Source organism: Echiichthys vipera, assembly GCF_963691815.1.
Source record: "Echiichthys vipera genome assembly, chromosome: 13".
Taxonomy (NCBI): domain Eukaryota; kingdom Metazoa; phylum Chordata; class Actinopteri; order Perciformes; family Trachinidae; genus Echiichthys; species Echiichthys vipera.
This window is the reverse complement of record NC_139838.1, coordinates 11,448,351-11,471,654: the sequence shown is the minus strand read 5'-3', so window position 1 is coordinate 11,471,654 and position 23,304 is coordinate 11,448,351. Positions and strand designations below refer to the sequence as shown.

The 23,304-nt window shown below is 39.6% G+C and overlaps 2 protein-coding genes across 2 annotated transcripts; one reads left to right on the top strand and one right to left on the bottom strand.

Annotated features, from left to right (window-relative positions):
• The first annotated feature begins 590 nt into the window (after positions 1-590).
• smim12 (small integral membrane protein 12) lies at positions 591-2,920 on the top strand. Its single transcript, XM_083925157.1, has 2 exons — positions 591-610; positions 1,867-2,920. Exon 2 carries the CDS (start codon positions 1,896-1,898, stop codon positions 2,166-2,168), a length of 273 nt encoding a protein of 90 aa, XP_083781283.1. The 5' UTR covers positions 591-610; positions 1,867-1,895; the 3' UTR covers positions 2,169-2,920.
• Positions 2,921-10,089: 7,169 nt separating this feature from the next.
• On the bottom strand, positions 10,090-16,727 carry gja4 (gap junction protein alpha 4). The gene is made up of 2 exons (XM_083925331.1): positions 16,629-16,727; positions 10,090-13,597 (listed from the first exon to the last, which is right to left on the bottom strand). The coding sequence occupies exon 2, from the start codon at positions 13,586-13,588 to the stop codon at positions 12,455-12,457; it is 1,134 nt and encodes a 377-aa protein (XP_083781457.1). The 5' UTR covers positions 13,589-13,597; positions 16,629-16,727; the 3' UTR covers positions 10,090-12,454.
• Between the last annotated feature and the right edge of the window lie 6,577 nt (positions 16,728-23,304).

The window sequence follows — 23,304 nt, the reverse complement described above, 5'->3', positions numbered from 1 at the left end:
GAACAAACTACAGCTAAATGATTTTGTCTCAGTTCAAAGTTTTGATATACTGTAAAAACTAAACAGGGTAGGCCAACTGAAGCGTGCATAGCTGTTCCTAAGATGAAATTTGTATTAATATTTTTTTTATAATTGTTGGGTCTCCCTTGAAAAAAAAACATTTTAATTTCAAGGGACTTCCTGGTTAAATGAAGTTTGAATAAAAGAAAAATCCCAAAGCAAGTATATTAATATAATATGTAACCCATTTAGTAGATTATTGAGTCTGACCTAGTTTTATTTTCTGTTTCTGGGAGTCCAAATCTTAATGAGCTTGAAAGAATTGTGCTTTTTTAATCTACAAAGTTATTATTGTGTTGCACAAATAATTAATTAATGCCAACTTGCAGTAAATGGATGTTTTGGAATTTCTCATTTTAACGTAGTGTACCACGATAACCACTAGGCTGTGCTAAAATACCGTTAAACACCAGGTAACCCCTTCTTGGTTAGACCACTCTGTGTTTACAGCATAGAGAGGCTCATCAGCCAATGGAGTTGAAGCAGGAAGGAGACAGTCACGGAAGTTACGTATCCGCTTAACTGCTGCACCAACGTGCTAAAGATAAAGGTGAGTGAAGACAAATGAAAGAAACCAATGTCATACTGACAACATTAGAGACACACACAACACACGGGCTAGTTTCTAATAGATGTAGCGGGTGTAGGGTTATTAGAGTGCCACTGCTCGGATAAAAAGTTACATATTAAATTATCGTTAGGTCAGCCGGTTACAAGCAGTTTCTCGTAACGTTAATGTGATTTTATGCAGGGAAATATGCAATACTTTGCGATAGTCCTGATGAAATAAGTATCAAACAATAGTCATATTTTCAGGTCGTGTGTCAAGTTATTTCGAGCTAATCGCGCCATTGGCTGGTTCTCCATCTGACCGACGCCAAACCAAACTCCATAACAAATTTGAGCATGTTTTTATTTCTTATGTATAAAGTAAACAGGGCGGCGTCAGACATAAATACATGACCTTTCTGAATCCAGGAAAACTGCTTTTAAATTCGGCATGTCGAGAAACCCACGAACAAACGCAAATCATAAACATAAGTTGTAAATATGTAACGATATCTAAATAGCCCTCAACGGAAGGTTGCTACTGTAACTTACTGACGTTAAAGGGAGGATTACGTCTTGTCAGGGTTGGTTTCAGCTGTTTCCATTCAAGAAACTGTTGTATTTTGCACTTTACTTGTGGTTAATTTCGCCATTACATGTTGTAAGCTATAGCTAACTGTATCTCTTTTTTTGTTTGTAGCTCAGATAGGGTGAAGAGGGCACGAGAAGGACAAATACCTTTACCGTGTGTCTCCAACACTGCCCCTGGAGAGCTCCTGCCCTGCATGTTTTAGGTTTATTCCTCCTCCAACACACCTGAATGTAATCTAACTTTATTAACAGGCAGCTGAAGCTTGGCATGGGTTTGATAATATCTCAAACATGCAGGGCAACTCTCCAGGAACAGGGTTGGAGACCCCTGCCCTACACAAATTACACGTTTCTTTCAAACATAGGTATCAACACAAGTTTAAGAAAATTAAATATTGTCATGTCCAAGGAAAGCTATTATCATCTCACTAGTTTTGATTTTGAGATTTAAATGTGAAAAAACTTTCTCAGCATACTCTTTCCCCTGTGCTTTGAAACCAGATGGAACATGTGATTTTTAAGTACCGTAGCCTAATACAAGTTCTTTCATCATGTTAGTAACAGTCTGTTATTGAATTCTCTGCACTTTTCTCTCTCAATAAAACACTATAATCACCTGTTAATGTTAATAAACACTTACATCTTAATCCTTTTCCCCCTATGGAGCATCTGGGGAGCCGACACGGAGTGCAGTCATGTGGCCTGTAATTTGGACAGCTGTACGGACCTATGCCCCTTATGTCACCTTCCCTGTGGCCTTTGTGGTGGGAGCAGTGGGATACCACCTGGAGTGGTTTATCAGAGGGACACCTAAACCTCGAGAGGAGAAGAGCATCCTGGAATTGAGGGAGGAGAGGAAGCTGCAGGAACAAGAGGGTATGGACAGCACCCAAGTGCTTAGCCTGAAAGAGAAACTGGAGTTCACACCTAGAGCAGCTCTGAACAGGAACCGATCTGAAAAGAGCTAACCCGTGCTGAGACTTTTGTTTTGCCCTTTCTCAGCAGCAGGACAGTTCATTGAAGGCAAAGGGGGTGAACCGGAGCGCAAAAACATCCATTCTTTCCATTCACTTAAGACCATACATCCTGTCTCATGCATCAGCTTGCCTGTGTTAATATCTGCTACTTCTTAAAAGCCGGAAGGTAATTTACACACACATTTGGTCTTTTATTGAGTCATATACAGATTATATGTGATTCTTTCACCTTCCCCTTGATGCCGCACCTCTTTTCATGAATTCATCAATAACTAAAGTAGGACACAATAATCAAAATGGTATAAGAATACAACTGTACAAATATTGACCCTCTGGATATGAGTTGCGGTATTTTGGATATGGATGTTATAGCTCTGCTGTAAAATCACACACAAATGATGTAAGAGATGGCAAAAATGCAAAACGTTTTATGTTCCAAGTCATCAAGAAATTCTCCTTTAAAAGCCTTTGTATATTGAGAAAGGACTTGGGATTTTGAACATAAAAGCAGAGGAAGAGAGGATAACGTATTTGTTGAAGGTCTTTTTTTTAGGTCATGTAACCTTTGATGGTATGTGACAAAATAAGCCAACAGTGTGGGAGGTCTCTCAGGAAGTTTAAGCTACTTAGTCCTATTGTTTGGAACATCTACACAATACTTTCATTTTAGAAAGTCTGGATGGTGTGCACACCAAGTTTTAATTATGTGTGTTACTGTTAAATATGACGAATAAAGTACTTGTGTTTGTAACATTATTATTGGAATCACCCGTTCCTACTACTGATTTCTTATAATAATAAAACAAAAGTTTCAGTTTTGTCACTTGTGTTCAAGCAGCATTGTTTCACATTCAGTTTTGAGCACATATCTGATCCAACTTCATTATGAAACAATGCTGCTTCCAGGGACAGAAAGTAACATCAAAGTCACAGGAAGGAAGTAATGACTCTGCTCGTCCAGTTTCTAAAAGGGAATTATTTTCGAGGGAGCGCAGTAGACAAAGCAATGATAAATGTGGAAAGGGCCTACTCATTCACCTTTTGGAATTTTGACCTGTGGACAATCTTGTGTTCTTCCTCTGTTATGATATGAAATGATACAAGTAACTGCCAATGCATATGAATATCCTGGAGTTTTGAGTTCATTCAAGCTGTTTTAAAATGTATCTGCAGTTGAGTAACAAGTCCTTAAAGGGGCACACCACCAATAGGACAAATTCCAATATGTTATTTTGATGGCCTATGAAAGTGCATCAATTATCATTATGTGAAAGATAAAATGTTCCCAGATACTAAGTACATTTCCCTGGGCGTTCTCTGTGTCATCTGTAACATCTTTTCCAATTCTCTGTTTATGGAGCAGTTGAACACTTTACGCTTCATGACATCACAGACTTGGATGTGGGAGAGAGTTTATGTTTACTAATATTTTGTACTGTCTAAGACTATTCATTTTGAAAATGGGTGTAGTTCAGTGAAGGCTCATTCACAGATAGCTGGTTCATGACCACTTTCGTGTCTACCTGTACATGAAGTCAATTTCAGATACAAATTATCCCTTTTTTCATAGATATATTGTATACATTATCAGTTATTGGTAAAACATCACAACCTGTTAGGGCAATTGTCACAATATAATGTTCTATAATGTGTTACATACAGTATGAAAGATGAAATAGGTCCCCTGAAAATAAAAAACAACCCTCATGTAGAAAGACACACTTTCCCACCGTTAAAAGGCAGTTGGAACCACAAAACACAATATTTAACTATGAGGTTAAGATGGGAAATTAGGATTTAAACCATTCTTAAAATTTAAAATGGCAATACTTTTTTAAAAACTGAAACAATCTTTGCTGAAATCCCTCACTGTGTAACTGTATTCACTCATACTTTGTATAAAAACACACAAAGTGTCCATAAATGGGCGGCAGTAGCTCAGTCCATAGGTGACTTGGCTGGGAACCGTAGGGTCACTGGTTCAAGTCCCTGTGTGGACCATGTATGGAGCATGGACTGGTGGCTGGAGAGGTGCTAGTTCATCTCCTGGGCACTGCTGAGGTGCTGTTGAGCAAGGCACCGAACCCACAACTGCTCAGGGCGCCGGTCACTGGCAGCCCCTCGCTCTAACATCTCCTTAATTGCATGTATGAGTCCTGTCTATGCATGTGTGTGTATTTCGGGCCTGTGTGTGTAACATGATTAATAATAATAATAAGTGAAAAAATTCAATTTCCCTGTTGCGGGATAAATACAGTAATTCTTCTTCTTCAATCTATTGCCCCAATATATGCTGGGAGGCTACCCAGCTCCTTAACCTCCTGTATGTGCAGTACTCATCTTGGTTCCCAGTCTCATGTCCTTCAAAATAAAAGTGTGCAAAGATCACCCCTTTTCTTACATTCAAACAACCCAGTTAGCTGGGTGAGAATTAACAGGATCTTTTTAGCCTGATTACAGCGTTAGCCTGGATTAATTAAGTCACGTCTGAAGAAGAGCCGATGCGTTTGTGATCTTCTTTGATTAAGAGGTGAGTGGACAAGCATAATAGTGTGCAAACTACCATTTCTGCAGCGACTGATGCAGTCCACGTATATCCCTTATTAATTAGTTTGATAGAGATTACATGAAACACATTGCATCATTGCTGTTTATTTTGAAATGCATCTTATCACTAAAGAGCTGTGTACAACAACATAGTTCTCTGAAAACATTCCTTATGATACAGGCATCAGCAGAACAACATGGGGCTAAAAGTCCCTTAATGTTTTTAAGGGCAGCTTTCCTCTCTTCATCTCACAATCCATCAGTAATGCCACAAACCATACCCTGGTGATCGTTTGATAATTAAGAACATGCTATGCTTGTTTGGAATAATATAGTGCTGAAAGAATATGTAGGACTGCAGCGATGTTGCCTGTTTACCTGACCTTTGATCTCCTTGTTGGGGCAGAAAGAGGGGAAAGTTTCCACAGATTCAATCAAGGAAATCTTTATTATCCTCGTTACCAGAACAAGAGCAGTGATGTGGTCAAGGAGCAAAGACTTTAATAAGAATCAACAGTCGACTGAAGACGGGAAGTTACTGGAGTCGTAAAAAGCTACAAAATGAGAAAACTTTATGACGCTTTTTAAATCCAACACGTGGTAACTCACATAAACTTAGGGAGAACTCTAATATTTTTTTTGTTAACACTTTTACTCCAGCCCCGCAGCCTTTCCTACATTAACTAATGAAACAAAGGTCTATCTCTACCGCACGCCAGGAGCTCTCTTAATGGATGATAACCCTTCTAGTGTGCCAGGATAAGTTCTGCTACGTTACCCTGCCAGCTAGTGAAATGGGGAAAGATTATGAGGCCCAGATTTATATTGGCACCGGAATGGTGAATGCTGTGCTATCGGCAGTCATCAGCTTAGGTATACTCCCCTCTTAAGTTTGCTATCAGTGGAATGACCCACTCCACTCTGGCAACCCTGCTTGCTGCATGTTCAGAGAATTACTTCAAGCTGGTGGAAGTTTCCTTAGTGAGGATGGAGAGGTACAGCTAAATTATACTGATAGTTAAGAAGTATGCTCGGTTTAGGTGTGTGAAAGGTGTGTGTGTCCTCCTGGGAGCAATCAGAGGACAGGTCGCCTGTCTTAACAATGGCCCAGAACTGGACAGTACTGTGGGAACCAAGCACAGAGGCTCCTGGGAAAGGGGAGTGGGATGTTGGAGGTGCTCCATTGTTCATGCTGGATGATGGGGATAATGGGCGTGGGTGATGCTGGCTTTTCTTTTTTTTTTTTAAGGTCCAATCCAACATCCTGAGTGGACAGGCCGGAGACAGTGTTCCCTTTGCTGCAGGAACAATAGAGCTGTCTGCCTGCTGGAAGGGCACCACATCCACACACACACACACACACACACACACACACACACACACACACGCACACACACACACACACACAATCCAGGAATACAGGTATTGCTGTATACCAAACGTATACACAGACAAGAAGCTTAAACATAAACATGTAAAGGGACTCACACTTGTAGGGGAAGTCAAGGCAAAAACATTTGGAGGTATATTTTCACAGGGACATCTACAGAATGAGAAAACATCTCTGACAAACTAAGCTGGTTGACATCTGATATAAAGCATGCTTTGGGTTTTAGGTTGTGAGTTTTAATGCCCAATGAGCTATGACTGATGTTCCTATCATTCAAATTAAAAAGCGCTGAATATCCATAGAATATGTACGGGCTACACAATTTTCAATAACAATCTTAAGTCCCTCTTTAATTTTTAAAAAAAAGTAAAATTAGGATGGATTGCTATACTCCACTATGTTTCATCATATAGTGGCTAACTTTGCCTGTTTGCTCCTGGGCAGGTATCATGCGGTCCGTTTATTAGAACATTTTCACTGAAAACAATGAAAACAAGGTGGACGTAACAATGATTGTTATTCCTACAGTCTATGACAGTCCAAAATATTAGTTAACATGGACAACTCAATCCAAAATCCAAAGACTATTGCTAAAACTCAAAATTGGACATCAAGTAGAAATTGTGCAGCTGCTCCAAAAACAATGAATCAGGAATTTTTGGTTTCAGAATCGACAACACTACAATAGAATAAAGCTGACTTTGGTATAAAAAAAGAAAACTAATAAAACTGTAATTCTTAATTAAGGTATTGTGCCCATTTAACGGCTCCGAGACATTCCTCTTTAACCCAAAAAAACTCCACGCTCCTCTCACTCATCTTCTCTCACTAATTACTCTTGTGGTACAACAACAGCTAAAAGTCAACCAGTAGCTTAATGGAGACACTTTGCCTAGTTCCCTTATCCTTAACTGGTCTTTGATGGACCGTCCGTGACACAGGTCACCAAAACCCGAGGGAGCTGTGACAAAACAATGCAACAATGCCCACTGCAGCCCGATCGTCAGGGCGAACAACTCCAAATGACCAATCCCTGGGGAGAAACAGTACGGGAACAGGAAACAGATACAGACCCACTTCCTATGCAGGGTTTAAATATAGAAACTGCTTAAAGCATTTTTGTCTTATTTTGTTGAGAAGCACAAATGCCCAAATTATGGAGCGGGTGCTTGGTGGTGACATTGTTATGGATACAGAGAAAGCTGTGTGCCTGTATTGTGTGCATCTACGTTGAGTGAAACAAAGGGAGTTGGCACACGCAGCACTGTATGCTGTTCACACACACTTAAACTTAAACACTAAACACTGAAAAGTGGTCTTTGCTGCGCAAGGCACATCATTTCCAATTATGGCCAAATAAAAAGATCTTGTATAACTTGGACAACCTCAGTCACCCTGTAGCTTGCTATTTCAAGCCCTGCTGGTCTCTTGTTTATATGTCTGTGTGTGTGCATGTGGGAAAAATCTGTTCGAGTGCCTTCTCTGCCTGTTCAGGGTACTTCCTATGATATGCAGGGCTTTCGGCAGTGCAGCTGGCAGGAAGTAAAAAGAACAGAGCAATCCTTATTGGGCTGGCCTGGCACACACAGAGTCAAGAGCCTGGTGCAGGGCACCGCTGTAAGACCCTCCCTACAAGAGAGTTGCCTCTGGGCAGGACCTTGAGCCTGGAGGCTACTTGACGGCACTTTGAACTGCTTTATAGTCTAAAAGCTTGTGTGTGTGTGTGTGTGTGTGTGTGTGTGTGTGTGTGTGTGTGTGTGTGTGTGTGTGTGTGTGAGTGTGTGTGTGTGTGTGTGTGTGTGTGTGTGTGTGTGTGTGTGTGTGTGTAAACTCATTCACCAAACTAAGATATTGCCTTTCTTTGTGTGCGATCAGCGGCATGTGGCTTCACCAACAGAGTGAGGAAGTGCATCAGCATTGACTCCAACAATGTCAGGAAACAGTCAGAATGGCAGCTGATCCCAGGAGTCGCACGTATAACCGTTAAGGATGACCTGTCGTACAGATTGGGGTCTTCCCAGCTAATGACTCCCTTTAATTTGCACAGCTTTACACAAACAAATATGTCCATTGTCAAGTTTTTATTGGAATATCCTCTGAAAGCAGTGTCCGATTTGATTGCTTGGGAAATAGTCTAGACGTGAATAATAGATAATCGGTTTAATGAATCAGTTTAATGAATGTGAGAACATTTTACTTGATAGAGGAACATGTAGGCAAAATATACCTTTCACCTGCACTGTAAGGTGGCTTGGTAGGAGGGCTGGAAATTGTCTGTAGAGGGAAAAAATAACTCTTGGAGCAGCATATGACCTGCAATTCAATGTTTTAATCTCTGGCATTTATACTTGCTTCACTGAACAGGAGGTGAGAGTTTTCTGGAGCTGGGCGTTGAGCTTCCAAGGCTCCATCGGCTATAAGGAAGATGGATGTAAAAAAGGAGCTCCGCTGTTCCGCTGCTGGCTTTGGTTGGCAGCAGAGGACTGATATGGGTCGCCCCGTACAATCTGTTCCGTGACCCCCTGGCTTTTTGTGAAAAACACACACATGAACAATCGCGTGGACACATGCACAAACATGCGCCCAGCCTCCCGCACTGAGATAACAAGACTGCACGGGAATACCAGCCAAGTTCTTGTGAACAGACATTGAACCGGGCAGCTTCAGCAGGCTGTGTTTGGATTGTTCTCTCAACTCAACAGTATCTGCCAATTTATCCTTGACACATGGAGAGGCTGCCCACAATAAACACCACTCTGAGGACAAAGAAACAGTCTTCGTCTTGTTATTAGGTCATAAAACATTTTGATAAAACCGCTGCAAAAGAAAAAAAAAAGTATTTTTAATTTCAGTTTCTTAGTAGCTTGTTGCAGTACTTGTTTGGCCTCACACTGTTCAAGTGGTTTGTTTAATGAGAACCTGTCCCACTTGAATTTCCCATAAAGCCACTTTCCTGCTATAGATAACTGCATATCCTCATGGAGACAGTTCAGTAAATTGCTGGAAATAAGTCCCGTATTGTAGAGTGCTGCCGCTGCAGCCCTGAAAAGAAATATGGCTGCATTCATTCGGAGCCTGGGCAAGCACCTTTTGTTGAACATGCTGGATTTTATCAATTGCTCTTGACGAAAACAGCGTTAACAGTAAGGACTCCCCAGGGGATATTAAATAGAGCCAGTATATAGTGCTATGAACTTTTATGGGCATATAATTGATGCCTTTCTTCCCTGAACAGCCAAAGCTACAGATTTGAAAAGAGTCTTTAAATCAAAGTTATTTTCTTTCATTTTTCCCATCAGAAGGTTATGCTCATGATGCCCTGTAAGCCTCATCCTCTTCTCCACACCTCCATCCTGCTATTATTCCCAAAGCACTTTATCTTCAGTGATTCAGTGCCACTGTATTGTGACAGCATTTGGATAGCGGTTGGCCACAGAGGCACACTTCAGAGACATTTCCTCACACAGAAATCTCTTCTCTAAAATCAGAAAGGGAAACAAAACCATCCCGTACACAAGAGATCAGTTTGTATGTAGCTTATTCTATGTATAGCATCTATAGTATATTTTATACAACAGGAAAAATATAGTAAGTACGGAAGCTGAGAACGGCCACCCTTGCAATATATTTTTTAATGCTGTTATTGTGAAATCAAAGGTTGCATGCTTTGTTTTCTCAAGATAATGAGAGAACAAAATATTTTTCCTTTTATTACTTAAAATGTTTATCAGAGATCAGAAGTTCAAATGGCCCAGATCGAGCTGATGTTGAGAGACTTGTGAAGTGAAGTAAGAGGAAGGATACTCAAGTGACTACATTCAGTTTTCAAAATAAGGTATAAGTACACATATGGAAAATAGGATACTGACTTATATTCACAACAAGTATAAAACATTACCCGTGTGCCTTTTAAATTAAAAAGAAAATACCACTACAGTGTGAGGGAAATGTCTTTATTTTTTTATATTTGGGTTGTTGTAAAAAAAAAAAAAAGACTGAATAATTTAACTATATATAGCCACAAAACACATCAAGCATTTCTACTGCATCAATTTATAGATATTCCAAAGTAAAAGTCCTGTCAGCTTAATCTGGGCCAATTGAATGCATCTAACATGAATGTCAGTATATATGGCTCCACAGTCAGCTGATTTGACCAAAGAGATGTGACAGCTGGTTTGACCGCAGTGCAGGACAGTATGGCACTCCTGGGGCCGTATTCATAAATCTTCCTAGTACAAAGAGTTGCTCCTAGTGATGAAATTCTTACAGAATGTACCCCTGGAGTTGAGACTAGATCTTTGGAAGATAAAAGCCCTTAGGTCAAACATTGTTAGGAACAGGGAGGAGGACTTTTAAGAGGCTTAAGAGTTTCGTAAACACAGGAGAAAATAGCGGAAATACAAATACAAAGGCAGAATGACATTGAGTTGATGAAGTGCTACATATTGGATGGTGAGGGATAATGTTTGTGGTTGATCTCATAAGAGATCCGCTCGATTATCCCAACGAACGGCATTATGCAATATTGCCAGAAATGAAAGTGATCACAACACTACGATATTGGGCAACTGGAAAGATGCAACAGTGCAGGAGAGATAAGTTGGGTCTGTTGCAACCTTTCATCGGCAGAGTGAACACACAAACAACTGCAGCACTCTCACAGCCTCATATTCAGATAGTCCTCATAGTGAGACAGTTAAATTAATTTCCACTGGATGTTCACACTCCTCAAGCTCATAAAGCACATTCATGGGCAGAGCGCATTTCCCCGGTGTTTAGGCTGGCCAGCAATAACACAAATTGATGAAAGCTGAGCCATTTCCCCCTGTTTATATCAAATAGATCAGCATGGTAATGAAATGGTGACTAAAACTAAGCAAACAAATTTAAAAAACTGTTTTTTCAAACATTTTGTGGGCTACTTTTAAAGTAAGGCATACAATTTCTTCAACAGAGATGATCTTTCCATATGTATTGTAAGTATACCATGTCTTAATAAAATTCAATTCAATGATTAGGTCTATCCATTTCACTGACCGTTTTATGCCCATTTTCATTAAAAGTTGTGTTAAATCAACCAATCACGTTTTTTGAAATAATGCATCACACCTATCAATGGGGGTCAGCCATCGAGGTAAATCTTTCCATCCCCTTTTTTTCTCAGAGTTGCTCTGAAAATGTTCCTAAACCACTCCTACGGTAGGAGTCCGTTTAGGCTCAATTAGGAGCTCTCTGAGGGTACGCTTTATGAATACGGCCCCTGATGATTATACATTGATAATTATTGATCTTTATACCATAATTTGACAAAGTCCTCATAAATGTGTGGTACTTTAAGCTTTACTTTCAACAAAATAATAAATATTAACATCTGTGTTTCTTCATAAAACTTTAAACATAAATATAGTTTGCACATTTCTGTACCGCTTTCAGCCCATTTAATATGCAAGCACTGATTGCATTTCTTGAGTTCCCTCTCTTGAAAAACGTTTCATTTTCAAACAGGATGCTTTTCTTTCCTCCATTATTCATCTCTCATAATTCAGTGTGCACTGGTCCTCTCCCTCTTTTTTCATAGCTAAATTACTATGATTACTGGCAATGATGAGTCATTTACAATCCCAGAATTGCTTCTGGTTTGGCTCTTCTTGTCTTTACCCATGTATTCCCCAGTCCACATCCTGAACTCGAGAGACTGAAACTCACTGGGTGAAAGGGGAAAAGTGCATTGTGTGTGTGCATGCATGCATGCTTGCATCCAAGCAGCCATTATCCTCTTGGGAGCAGAGCAGGATCCAGAGACCAGTACATTCCACAATGTGGACAGAGCCATGGGAGACAGAGGAGTGTGGGCCTTCAATGAACTCCAGGGGTTACAAATCTCAGAGGAATATGCTTCAGTCTGGTTCTACTGCATATTCTCCCATACATACACAGGCAAAATCCATGGCCCCTCTGCAGACCCCCTGTTGCACTGTTTTTCCACTGTCGCATTCAGCACTAAAAGCCATTAAATGTAAAAGGGAGGCATCTTATGACTGAGATCGTCTCTTATTGTGGAGTCTCATCTTCTTTGCCTTGGGTCGTGTTCTCAAAATGTTTTGCTTTGAATGGATCCATTTATCTTGTAAATCTCTGTCTGAATGTCAGCCTGCCTCTGAGGCATCAAGTTCACAGTGCAATAGTTGTTCTTCGTTTCTTCCTCATTTGAGCTCTCGGCGCGATCTCCCGATAGCCAAGTGTCATGTGCAGGATACTATTTATACAAAAAAACAACAACTCAGAAACCATCAAAGCTTCCATGGTCATAAGCAATGCATCGCCACATCTGACTGTGTCATACATAATTCTTCTGCTTTGAATGTCCTTTATGGGCAACCTTTGCGTTTTTCCCAGCGTGGTGTGCGTGTTTCTTAAAATGGACTCTAGGAGAATGTGTCTTCATAGCCCCCATGCAGTTCACATAACTGGGAAGCAGGTCATTCCCAGCTTCCCCAGAACCCCAGTTTACTTCTATAGCCAGATCCCCGTAGCTCTCACAGGGGTTAGGGTAGCATGCAGCCTCACCCTGCATGGGGAGGTTAACATGGCTCTCTGCTTTGTAAGACTGTGACGCCTCCATTTGGAGTTCTGGAGCCTCCTGTCGGGCTGGTACTTGCTCTGACTCAGGTAGGTAGTCTTTCTGCTGGGCATGGTAACGTTTCTCCAGCCGGTGGGAGATAGCAAGCTGAAGGAGGTGGAGCATCTCGACGAGGTTGAGGAGCAGGGAGATGATGGCGATCACCTGAGTGTAGATGGTGAAGATGGTCTTCTCCGTGGGTCGAGAGACAAAGCAGTCCACCGTGTGAGGACAAGGGGACGCTGTGCACTCGAACTTTGCTGCAATGAAGAAGCCATCGTAAAGGAACCACAGCCCTAGGATGAAGCCAACTTCTAAGAGGACTTTTAACAGGATGCTGAATGCATACGCACACAGCAGCCTGCCCTTCAGTTTAGGAGCTTCAAGTGGTGGCTTGTCAGATTTTCTATCTTTCCCACCTTCCTCTTGTTTCCCCTTGTCTTTAGTCACATTGTTATTATCCCCCTGCGTTGCTATCTCTGCTCTCTTACCTCCACCACCACCTTCCTCTGCCTCCTTCTCATCCTCTTTTTTCTTGTCCTTCCCAGCCCTTATGGCCACATATCCAAAGTAAAAGATGGTGGGCGTGGAGACAAAGATGACTTGGAGGACAAAGTAGCGAAAGTGGGAGATGGGGAAGGCTTTGTCGTAGCACACGGCAGTGCAACCAGGTTGTCGCGTGTTGCAGACAAAGTCAGCTTGCTCGTCATCCCAGGCAGATTCTGCGGCAGTTCCCAGTACCAGCATGCGGAACAGGAAGAGCACGGTAAGCCAGACACGGCCAACGCCTGTCGAATACTCCTGGCCCTCCTCCAGCAGGTGCTCCAGAAAGGACCAGTCAGCTCTGGACATCCTCTGCTCCTGAGAAGGACAGTTGGTAGATAAAGGATGGATGGACAGACACGGGAGAGTAAGAGAATGGTTGAGACATAGACATTTTGTTAAACGATAATAAAAATAGTAATAATAATAGCTTTATTTATATGGCACCTTTAAAAACAAACGTTTGCAAAGTGCTTTGACAGGCAGAGCACAGACAAAAGCACAGAAATACATACATACATACATTTATACACAGGGGGACATAAACAACAGGACGCTTAACAGTAAAAAACGACAAATGAATAAGAAAAATGAAATTAACTGATAACAAGGTAAGAAGAAAGTAAAAGGACAATACAATAAAAACTAAGTTAGTAAATACAATAAAAAGATAACATCACATAAAAGCAAGTCTATAAAAATGTGTTTTAAGACGTGATTTAAATTATATCACTGACGCATGTTTTCAAATATAACTGAGAGTACTAAACAAGGACATGCTCTTTTAAGTTAGTGTCAGGCTGTTCCTGTTTAAACTCTCTTCTGCCTGTTCGAATTGTGTACTACTGTATTGGGTGCCTGAACCCTGTTACACCTGCCTGCACGGAAATGTTCAAAAAAGACATTATTTTACTCTTACAGTCTGTCCCGCCACCTCCTCTACCCAGAAAAACACTGATTGGTCAGTGTTTCCGAGTCTTCCGCACCTGCACTCTCGGCATCTCTGCACCATCGTTGCAGCCGGGGAATGACTATAACGGCACTGTAGCTGTAGCTTTCTACCTATAGTAGTGAAGGCACACGTTTTGAATACGAGTTGTTTGCATTTTTCTGTGGATTGAGTGTTTTGAAACTTTCACAGTATTTCTATAGCCTCTTGTTCTGCATTATCATCCCGAAAGACACAGAAATCTCACTTTTTATAATATGGGACCTTTAAATTTTGGAACAGATCAGAATCACGGGGCAGATCCACTAATTATTTTTCACTTTCATTAACATGGAGGGATAGGGCAAGGCCTTGGGGGAGGTCTCAGTTCTCCATGTGCCCTTTTAGTTGTAGTTGTTATGCAGTTCATATAGTTTATCCATCTTTTCATTTAACTGCTCTACTCTTGAACAGACTGGCTTGAGTGTGCCACTCAACACCTATTTGGTATATTTTATTTCCACAACAAAACGCAAGGGTTTTCATGAACGCACAGCTAATGCATAAGTGTTTAATGATTTCTATAAGCAACACATGAGCTAAGTTTCTCCAACATTTCCCGTATAATGGTTTCTTTTACTGTATCCCCCCCCCTCCCCCGCGTTAATTCTTCCATGAGCTCACACCGTTGTTAGTATGGGCTCCAACTCCTCATCAAGATGTAGAAACACTAAAACAAAAACACATGGCACTAAAGTGAACATTTAATATGAAAGGAAATAGTGTACACTTTCACTGGAGTGAATGAGTGCAGGAGAGGCCACTCAAACTTTGGTATTACACAGTATTTTAATTGATTTTTCTAATTGGATTTATGAATCGATCAAACCTGAGTCAAATGGGTGTTGAGGCGATTTTGATAAAAATTGTCAATGATAAATAACACAGTCAGTAACTTGTCGGGAAGCTGTGTGTTTGTTTGTGTTTGTGGGTGTACAATGACAACGACACACACACACACACACAAACACATCTGAATAAACATCCTGTGTGGGGGAGTTGAGGCACTGCTGTGACACTTGTCTATTTGTTTAGACTATTTATGTTTTTTTAATTTTTTCTTCCCCTCTGAAGAGAAAATGCCCTTATAGTATAAAAATACAAACTCTTCTGACAGGATGAGACAAGACAATGAGCTGCCAGGGATTCTAGCCTGCTGATGACGGGACTGATCCACCTCTGGGAGTATTGTCTTAAGTGTTACTGTTATGTCTACCAGACAAACCAAACATTACCAACATGCTAGCAATAGTTAATGAGATGGGAAAGTAGCATGAAATAAGTCAAAGTGTAAAATACTATAAAATACGATAACCAAGACATCATTAGTGCCACAGACACTACATGTCACAAGGCTTTTCAGATAATCGTTCCTTACCTTTTGATTCTTACCTTATTATTGACATACTTTAAGTTGTTATATTGTTAACAGTAAGGTTGTCAAATGTATTGATACTTCAATACTTTTCAATACAACAATATCCACATTTGATAGTATTGAAAGTACCAAAGGTATAAAAAAAGCAGATCTACAATCATAATTTAACACAAAGGATAAGAAAATCAACTTTTGGTGTGTGTTAAGTAACTTTTTCTGAAGCAGTACACTGTGAAGGATTTTGTGTGCCATGGACTTTTTGCTTTGGTATTGAAAAATGTATCAAATATCATGTTTTGAATGCTAGTATTGTATCAAAGTTAAAAATTCTAGTAATTTTATATTAATACAGTATATAATAACTACAACATTATACTTTTGTTAAAGCTAGTGTGACTTGTTGCTACTCAATGGGGGAATTGCTGGGTCTCTGTAAATCATAAATAAGTCATTGAGTGTGGTTTTGACCTACTTTGTAAAGTGTCTTGAGATAACTTTTGTTTTGAATTAACACTTTAATTTTTTTTTTAAATGAACTGAATTGTATAGTATCAGGAAACCTTAGTTTATAGAAACTATGGAATTAAAAAAATAAATCTACAAGGCAGGTTAAATGAATAAGAAATCATAAATCTCAGAGGACCACCGATTTATAAAGAAGGACTTTCAAAGTGCAATACAGAAGTTCATCACGTAATTCACTATAGGAATAAAGAAGGTGGTAAGAAAATTAAAAAAACCAAACAAAAGTACGACCAAGAGTCACTCACTTAGAATAAAAAGTATGAACTGTATAAGCCCCTTCAGAAAAGTCTGATACTTTGAGGATTTACACAATATCTAATACAGAACAATTCACTCGTTAACAACTATTAACAACTACAGGGGCATCTGATTGTGCCCTTATTACAAAATACATGTGTTTTTTTTTGTCACATAAACACTCCTAATGTGTTTTGTTCCTAATTGGAAAAGATTCCTACCTTTCTCTCTCGTGAAGCGGGGTTTGGCTCCTTATTGGCGTACTGGTCTCAGCACTCAGCGTACTTTTAATGTCTCCCTCCGCTCCTCAAGGGTCTGCAGCTCGGGTCGGTTTGTGTTTGCCTTCTTTAAAAAGAATCGATGTAATCGGAAAAAGTGGGGAGAACTTTCCCATGCCTGCTTCGTTGGCCCTCCCTCAGGAACTTCGTCCAGGAAATGGGATGGATGAACCCAAAGTAGCTCTGGTTAACTGCGCTCGGGCGTTAGGGGGGGGTTAACTTTGTTTACGCACCACCAATTTGCATTAATTACACGGGAATATGGCCTGACTTCGGTTATTTCAGGGTTAGATGTAAAGAAGCTAAGAAGTAGCCAGAGGAAAGAATTGGCAAGACTGAGATGGTCTTAAATGATGTGTTTTAAAGGGTAAAAAATAAACTTTCTTCTCTTATTCTACTATTAAAGGCATATGTTACTAATTGTTATATCTGATTGATTTGGGCTTTAGGCTACATAGCAGTGGGATAATTGTTGTGAGTCGTATATATGTGATACATGTTATGGAGAAGGGGTAGAACCATAGGCTACCTCTTTCTACTTTTCGCCTATGTCATATTTATTTGTGTGGCTAAATTTGGATTTGAGAGTTTTCTAACCTATATTCTATGCTCTTTCTTTTCTTTCTTTTTTCATGATCAAATTAAGCCTAGATAAAATAAATCTATATTATAGGAAACTAATTGATTATTTGGATGGGGTGGGATGAGGGTACAAGGGGTTAGCCTATTTGTTTTGCTAAAAAAAAAACTAAATGGCAATAAATATATTTGTTTAAAGAAAAAAATGTCCTTATTGTTATTATAAATAATCCCATAATTACAGCACTATAGTGAGACTCCATTTTGTTATTTGTCTCACCAAGATAAATATACCAGCCTCCTATATATTCCTCTATCAACATCAACTGGGTTTTATCTATCTCCTGCTGCAGCCTTCAGACTTCTTCTATTTTTCTATCTTTGTTTTATCTGAAGAAAAAACATAAAAGAAAATAGATGTCTGATGGCTAACGGGACTATGTGACCGCGATGCAGACTCGTGTAATTTTCCATGACGCCACACAATGGCGCCAGTCACCTTATTTCTGAGAAGCACATGACGCACTGATCAATGGAGCCCCATACATGCCTGAAACATAAGCTTGACTTTTTTCTAAATTGTAGAATCCAATTATTGATATCCTTAGGTTTACATGATCTGCATAATGTGGTTAAACTCACAGCTTGTTGCTCATTATTATTGTCATTTATGCCACTGTCTTATATTATACTGCAAACGGTAACTGTAGCTTCTATGGAGGAATTGTGTTTTTAGGTCACATTGTGTTCTCTCCAATCAGTGTAAAAATCAGGATGAAGCAGTGGTGGAGAATACATGTACTCAAGCACTTCACTTATACCTCAGAGTAGCCTACGTAGTACGTATATTAGTGTTTCTATTTTCTACTCCACACATATACTCCATTATTACTCCATGACATTTATTTGATACATTGATTTTAATAGTTTCTTTTCAGATTAAGATCGGGATACAAAATACATAATTATATAAAAAAATCAGGCAACACTGTAGATGAAAAATATATAGGCTATATAAAGCTTTAAAAGGAGCTCAATCTCATCCAACTGCAACATTAAAATAGCCATATTGCTTACATGCATCAATAACTACCCTGTGATATAATAATATAGACTACCACTGACAGGGAATAGAATTAGGTGTTGATGTGATTTTAGATTGGACACAAGGTACATTTGCATACGTATGCATGTAGTGGGGGTGTTGTTATAGTACAGTATTGCTACTTATGTAAATGATCTGCATACTTCTCCCCCTGCTTGACTGAAGTTAATGACTAGGTATCTGATATTGACATCTTCATCTCTAACTACGGTACTTACTAAGTACGGTATTTAATAGAGGTTTACAATTATAATAAAGTGATCGTGTAGGCTACAACTTGAAATGTAAGTTAGTTATTGTTGCAAAAAAGAAATGTGAAGTACCGGCTCTCCATCAGCTGTTGTGGAGCGAATTAACTTGGCTACAGTATTGTTTACTCAGAAAATGGCAGTATACACCAAATTGTTACGCATGGGGAAATCTGCCAGTAAATAATAGAGAAATTAAAGTTTGCAAAATGGAAACAAAACAAGTCGCCTTGGTCAGCTTACACGTCTACATGAGACAAAGACACATTATATAATATCCAGGAAGATGCCGGCAGCTGATCAGTAATGTGAATTAAACGTTCGCTACATCAGAACTTTCCATGGACTCTTTCTCGAAAAAAAACAAAAACCCCCTCAAGTCAGCATTAAAAACCTTTTTGCAGAACATTTCGTGCTGTTATTTTACAGCTTTTCTAATTTGACACTTCAAAATTCACATAAAACACACAGCACACAGCTGTTTAAAGCAATAGCGCAAACAATCTTAAAGTTATCAGAATTGTGCTTTGTGTGAGTGTGTGTGTGTGTGTGTGTGTGTGTGATGTGATGTGATGTGATACCAACAAATATGTTTTATAGTTTCAGTTCTGCCCATTCAAATCAGTAACCTACTTAGTGGTATTATAAATGGTAGTATTTGAGCTCTGTGTTCTGATGCAAACTATGCACATGCTCCTCACCTGTTTGTGCTTATCGAAAACTGCAGTCTGTCTGCTCTTTTTAGTCAAAGCCCAGAAAGCCAGCTGGTTGGCTGTACACAGGCTTTATTTGCAGATGTGTGGCTATACTGTAGCTTAGCCGAACAAGCCCAACATGGTGCTATAATCCAGGTTATCTGTGCTTACTCATTAAAAGTCTGGATAGAGATATTGCGAAACCTTGGCTAATATTGGATGGAAAAAAAATGCATCTTTTCAAAGCAAGCCTTTCTCCTTTGGAAGATTCATACAGAGTATGCACTGTGAATAAAAGGTTGCTGGAAGGCTAGATTTCATATCTTAAATCAATGGTGGCACAAAGGCCGCACACTGCTGTGAGCATTAAACCAAATGGCTTTCTCATGCCACTAAGAGACCAGCGAAACCGTGATTGATAGTGAACAAGTATTTTATTCAAATTAATTTACTGCATGATAAGACAAATTCCAAAACTGTCTCACTAGTCATAATACTGTTCGCCACCACATCACATGTTCTGTACAAATCCAACTACGAATGGCCACTCCAGTTATCACCTCCCGACACGGCACTCAGTCAAATTAAAGTCTTCACTGAGAAGTCATCTCCTCACAGTAGCCCAATCAGCACCCCACCATCATACGTGGCAATATGTAGATTATAAGAAGAGTTAGGAGGCTGGGTCCATCAACCCGGCTGCTGCACAGAGAGGAGCTTTATAAAAAGCCTGGTAAATTGACAGTGAATCATCCTGACAGATCAGCGTCTTGCTCTTTCTTTGGTCATTACATCCGTAGATGAATGGCGAGGAGGGAAGTGAGGACAGCCGACAGAGAATAATGGGACTGTTTCCATTCAGGGGATGTGTTATGCCTTCCTGTGTGCGGTGTGCTCCTTCCCGCCGGTACAGTTATCAATGAAACTAATTGCCAGCTTCAACTTCAATCATTTCCACATGTATTGACACATTTTAATATGCACTGTTGTACCTGTGTCTGATTGAGTCCTGAGTGTGCATCACTGAACTCAATAATGCAGGTGTATGTGTGAACATTAATTCAGAGATGGGTTGAAGAAATAAATTATTAATTTAAGGATTAAAAATCTTTTTTTGTTATCTGTTTAAACCTACATAATAAAAACATACAGGAAAGTGTATCCTCATTGAACTGGAACTGAATCGGAAACAACAAAACGACACAATCCATTTTCTTGACAGCTTAGGTCACATTAGAAAAAATAAATCACTGACAGCTATCACATCATGCCCATGTTTATGATTTTTTTTTTACATGAATAAGTAATAGTTGGGATGTTAAATCAACCTCACCTCACTTTGCTAAATGATAAACTGCAACCGTAGCCTGTAAAAAAAAGCGGGCCATTGCACCTTCTACCCACTCTTTTTTTATATACCAGATGGTTTTGTGTAGTTGAATATTCATTTTCAGAAAATGCTGTATCAAAACCCATGACATTGGATGATACTGAACAAATTGTGTTTTTCTGTACAGATTAGATATTTACAGGGCCACCACTTTGTTCCAGAAATATCTAAACATGTATTGGAGGTATAAACCTTCATAGCCCCCTGAAAACGAAACCGTTGGCGATCCTCTTACTTATAGAGATTCCCTCTAGTGCCACCATGAGGTGGACATTTGTGTTTTTCAGTGATATGTATATAAAACTTTTGGATGGCTTTCTGTGAGATTTTTCTCCAGATATCCATGGTTCCCAGAGGATGAATCATTATAGCTGTTCTCCTGATGTATCCTCTAGTGCTTCCAGCAGGTCAAAGTTTCAATTTAAAATATATCCCAACATTTACAGGACCACATTTGTATATTTTAGTGAAATATGTCAAAACAACTCGATCGCCAAAACATGTATGTTCCCAATACAACTAAATTGCGCTCTCAGTTATGTTTTAAACTAAACGTTTTATCTACTGGATTACATGCCCTCGAGAACCTACTTTTTAGGAAACAGGGCTGCTCAACAACTGTTGAAGGAACAACAACATTCATGGCCCCCCTTAGTCTTAATTATAATCTGATATTTATACGTAGGCTCAGCTCTCTGAGTCCCTAGATGTTTTGCAGCCTTTTACCTAATCTATGAGGAATAGTCCTGTGAGGCTTCATACATGGGAGCATTGCATTTGTATAATGTACTTTCTCATGTGAAATTAAAACCTCTCAGAATGAAAAAAATGGCTGGTTTTGCAAACAAAGATGTCTCTGAGGAACAGGAATTGTGACAGGTTATATCATGCAAAAATAATTTGCAGGACTGAGTCAAAATATCCCTTCTTCTTCTGGGGTTACATCACAAGCTGTAATACTGTGTGTCTGTATTGTGAGAGTGTGTTTGCATGGGACAGCACAAGAATTGCTGTCACATTAACAGTACATTTCCAGCACAGAAAGCGGTGTATGTCTATCAGTGCTGCCTGGTTAGTGAAGATGTCAAAGCCACATGAGCTATGGGCTCACAGCGTTGCACGTTGTTGATGAAATATGCATGACACTGGCAGAGCTGTAGATCTTCTGAAGTGATGGATATATATATATATATATATATATATATATATATATATATATATATATATATATATATATGTGTGTGTGTGTGTGTGTGTGTTTAAGGCCACTGGTAGAAGACTGATATCACACTACATTAACAGGGTCTGTGACATCACCAGTGTGCAAACTAAATACAGCTGCACTCTGCATCTCATACATTCTGTATCAGGTTTCTCTTTTTTTTAGTGGACAATTCAGCATCAGCATACTGTATGCATTACCAATTTTCTTCTTTTCTCTTTGTCCATCCCATGTGTAAACACAGTGTCATGTCTCACTGTTGGATTCAGGGCCCATACCCAATCAGAGTGTTGCCTAGATCCCCCCTGTGGTCTACTTACCATGTGTCCCCCAGCCTTATTACGCCTAGGGACCCCTCCCTGACAGGCATTATTGATCTCAGCCAGCTTGGAGCGACGCCATGAAAGTGCACATTGGCAGCTGATGACAGCTTTATTAGAAAAGGAGGACATGGCAGATCAGCAAGTTCCCCCACATCAAAAGGCCCAAAGGGGATGAGCCATGTATAGAGCTCATCACATTTGTTTGGGGATCAATTGATTGGGCGTTTTTTTTTTAAGCTGATCAATTTTTTTTGCCCAGAGGGGATAACGCGTTCTGACCACAGGTAAACATGAGCCGTAGGAGAAGGATTTATTGGGTATTTAATGGTAAAGGGTACTGGCTTTTTATTTAAAGGTCCCATATTGTCAAAAAGTAAGATACCATGTCTTTATTTTTATTATGAAGCAGGTCGAGGTGGTATATAAATAATGTGAAAATATCAAAACGCTCGGTCCACAGAGAACTATATTATGCATAGGTAGAAAGTCCTGTTACAGTCCTTCCTCGTCTGCAATGATAGTGTAGAGACATCAAGAGTGCAGATGCACAAGACACGGAAACGCTGACCAGTGAGAACTGGGCTTTTTCAGGAGGCAACCAAGCAACCAATACAGGTTATTCAGGCAGACAGTATGAGGAAAATGTGTTTGTTTTTAACATTAAAGCATGTAAACATTTTCCAGTAGAAACGAAAAATACAAGTATGAACCTGAAAATGAGCAAAATATGGGACTTTTAAATGTCATTACCGGTGTGTTTATGATATGATATGACATTTCTGATTTTCATTTAGCCTTTTTTACATTAAATTACTTGGCATACTTGGTTTCTGTAGAATTGTCTTTTGAATTTCACAGTAATGGAAAACAGTGGATACCTGTCGTTGTATTTGCTGTGATGTATGGCTGTATATGCTGATGTGTTAAAGTTAAATTTACTTTTGACTTTGCGTTTCCAAGAGAGCCTGCTGGAGAAAAAGATTATTATTTGCTTTTATAATTGACTCTTATTTGTTTTCTAAAGATTGATCCGTAAGCAGGCTTGCAACCATTGGGT

Excerpts from the sequence above, each read along its gene's own strand:
- gja4 (XM_083925331.1), bottom strand. The coding sequence starts at position 13,588 with ATGTCCAGAGCTGACTGGTCCTTTCTGGAGCACCTGCTGGAGGAGGGC.
- smim12 (XM_083925157.1), top strand. The coding sequence starts at position 1,896 with ATGTGGCCTGTAATTTGGACAGCTGTACGGACCTATGCCCCTTATGTC.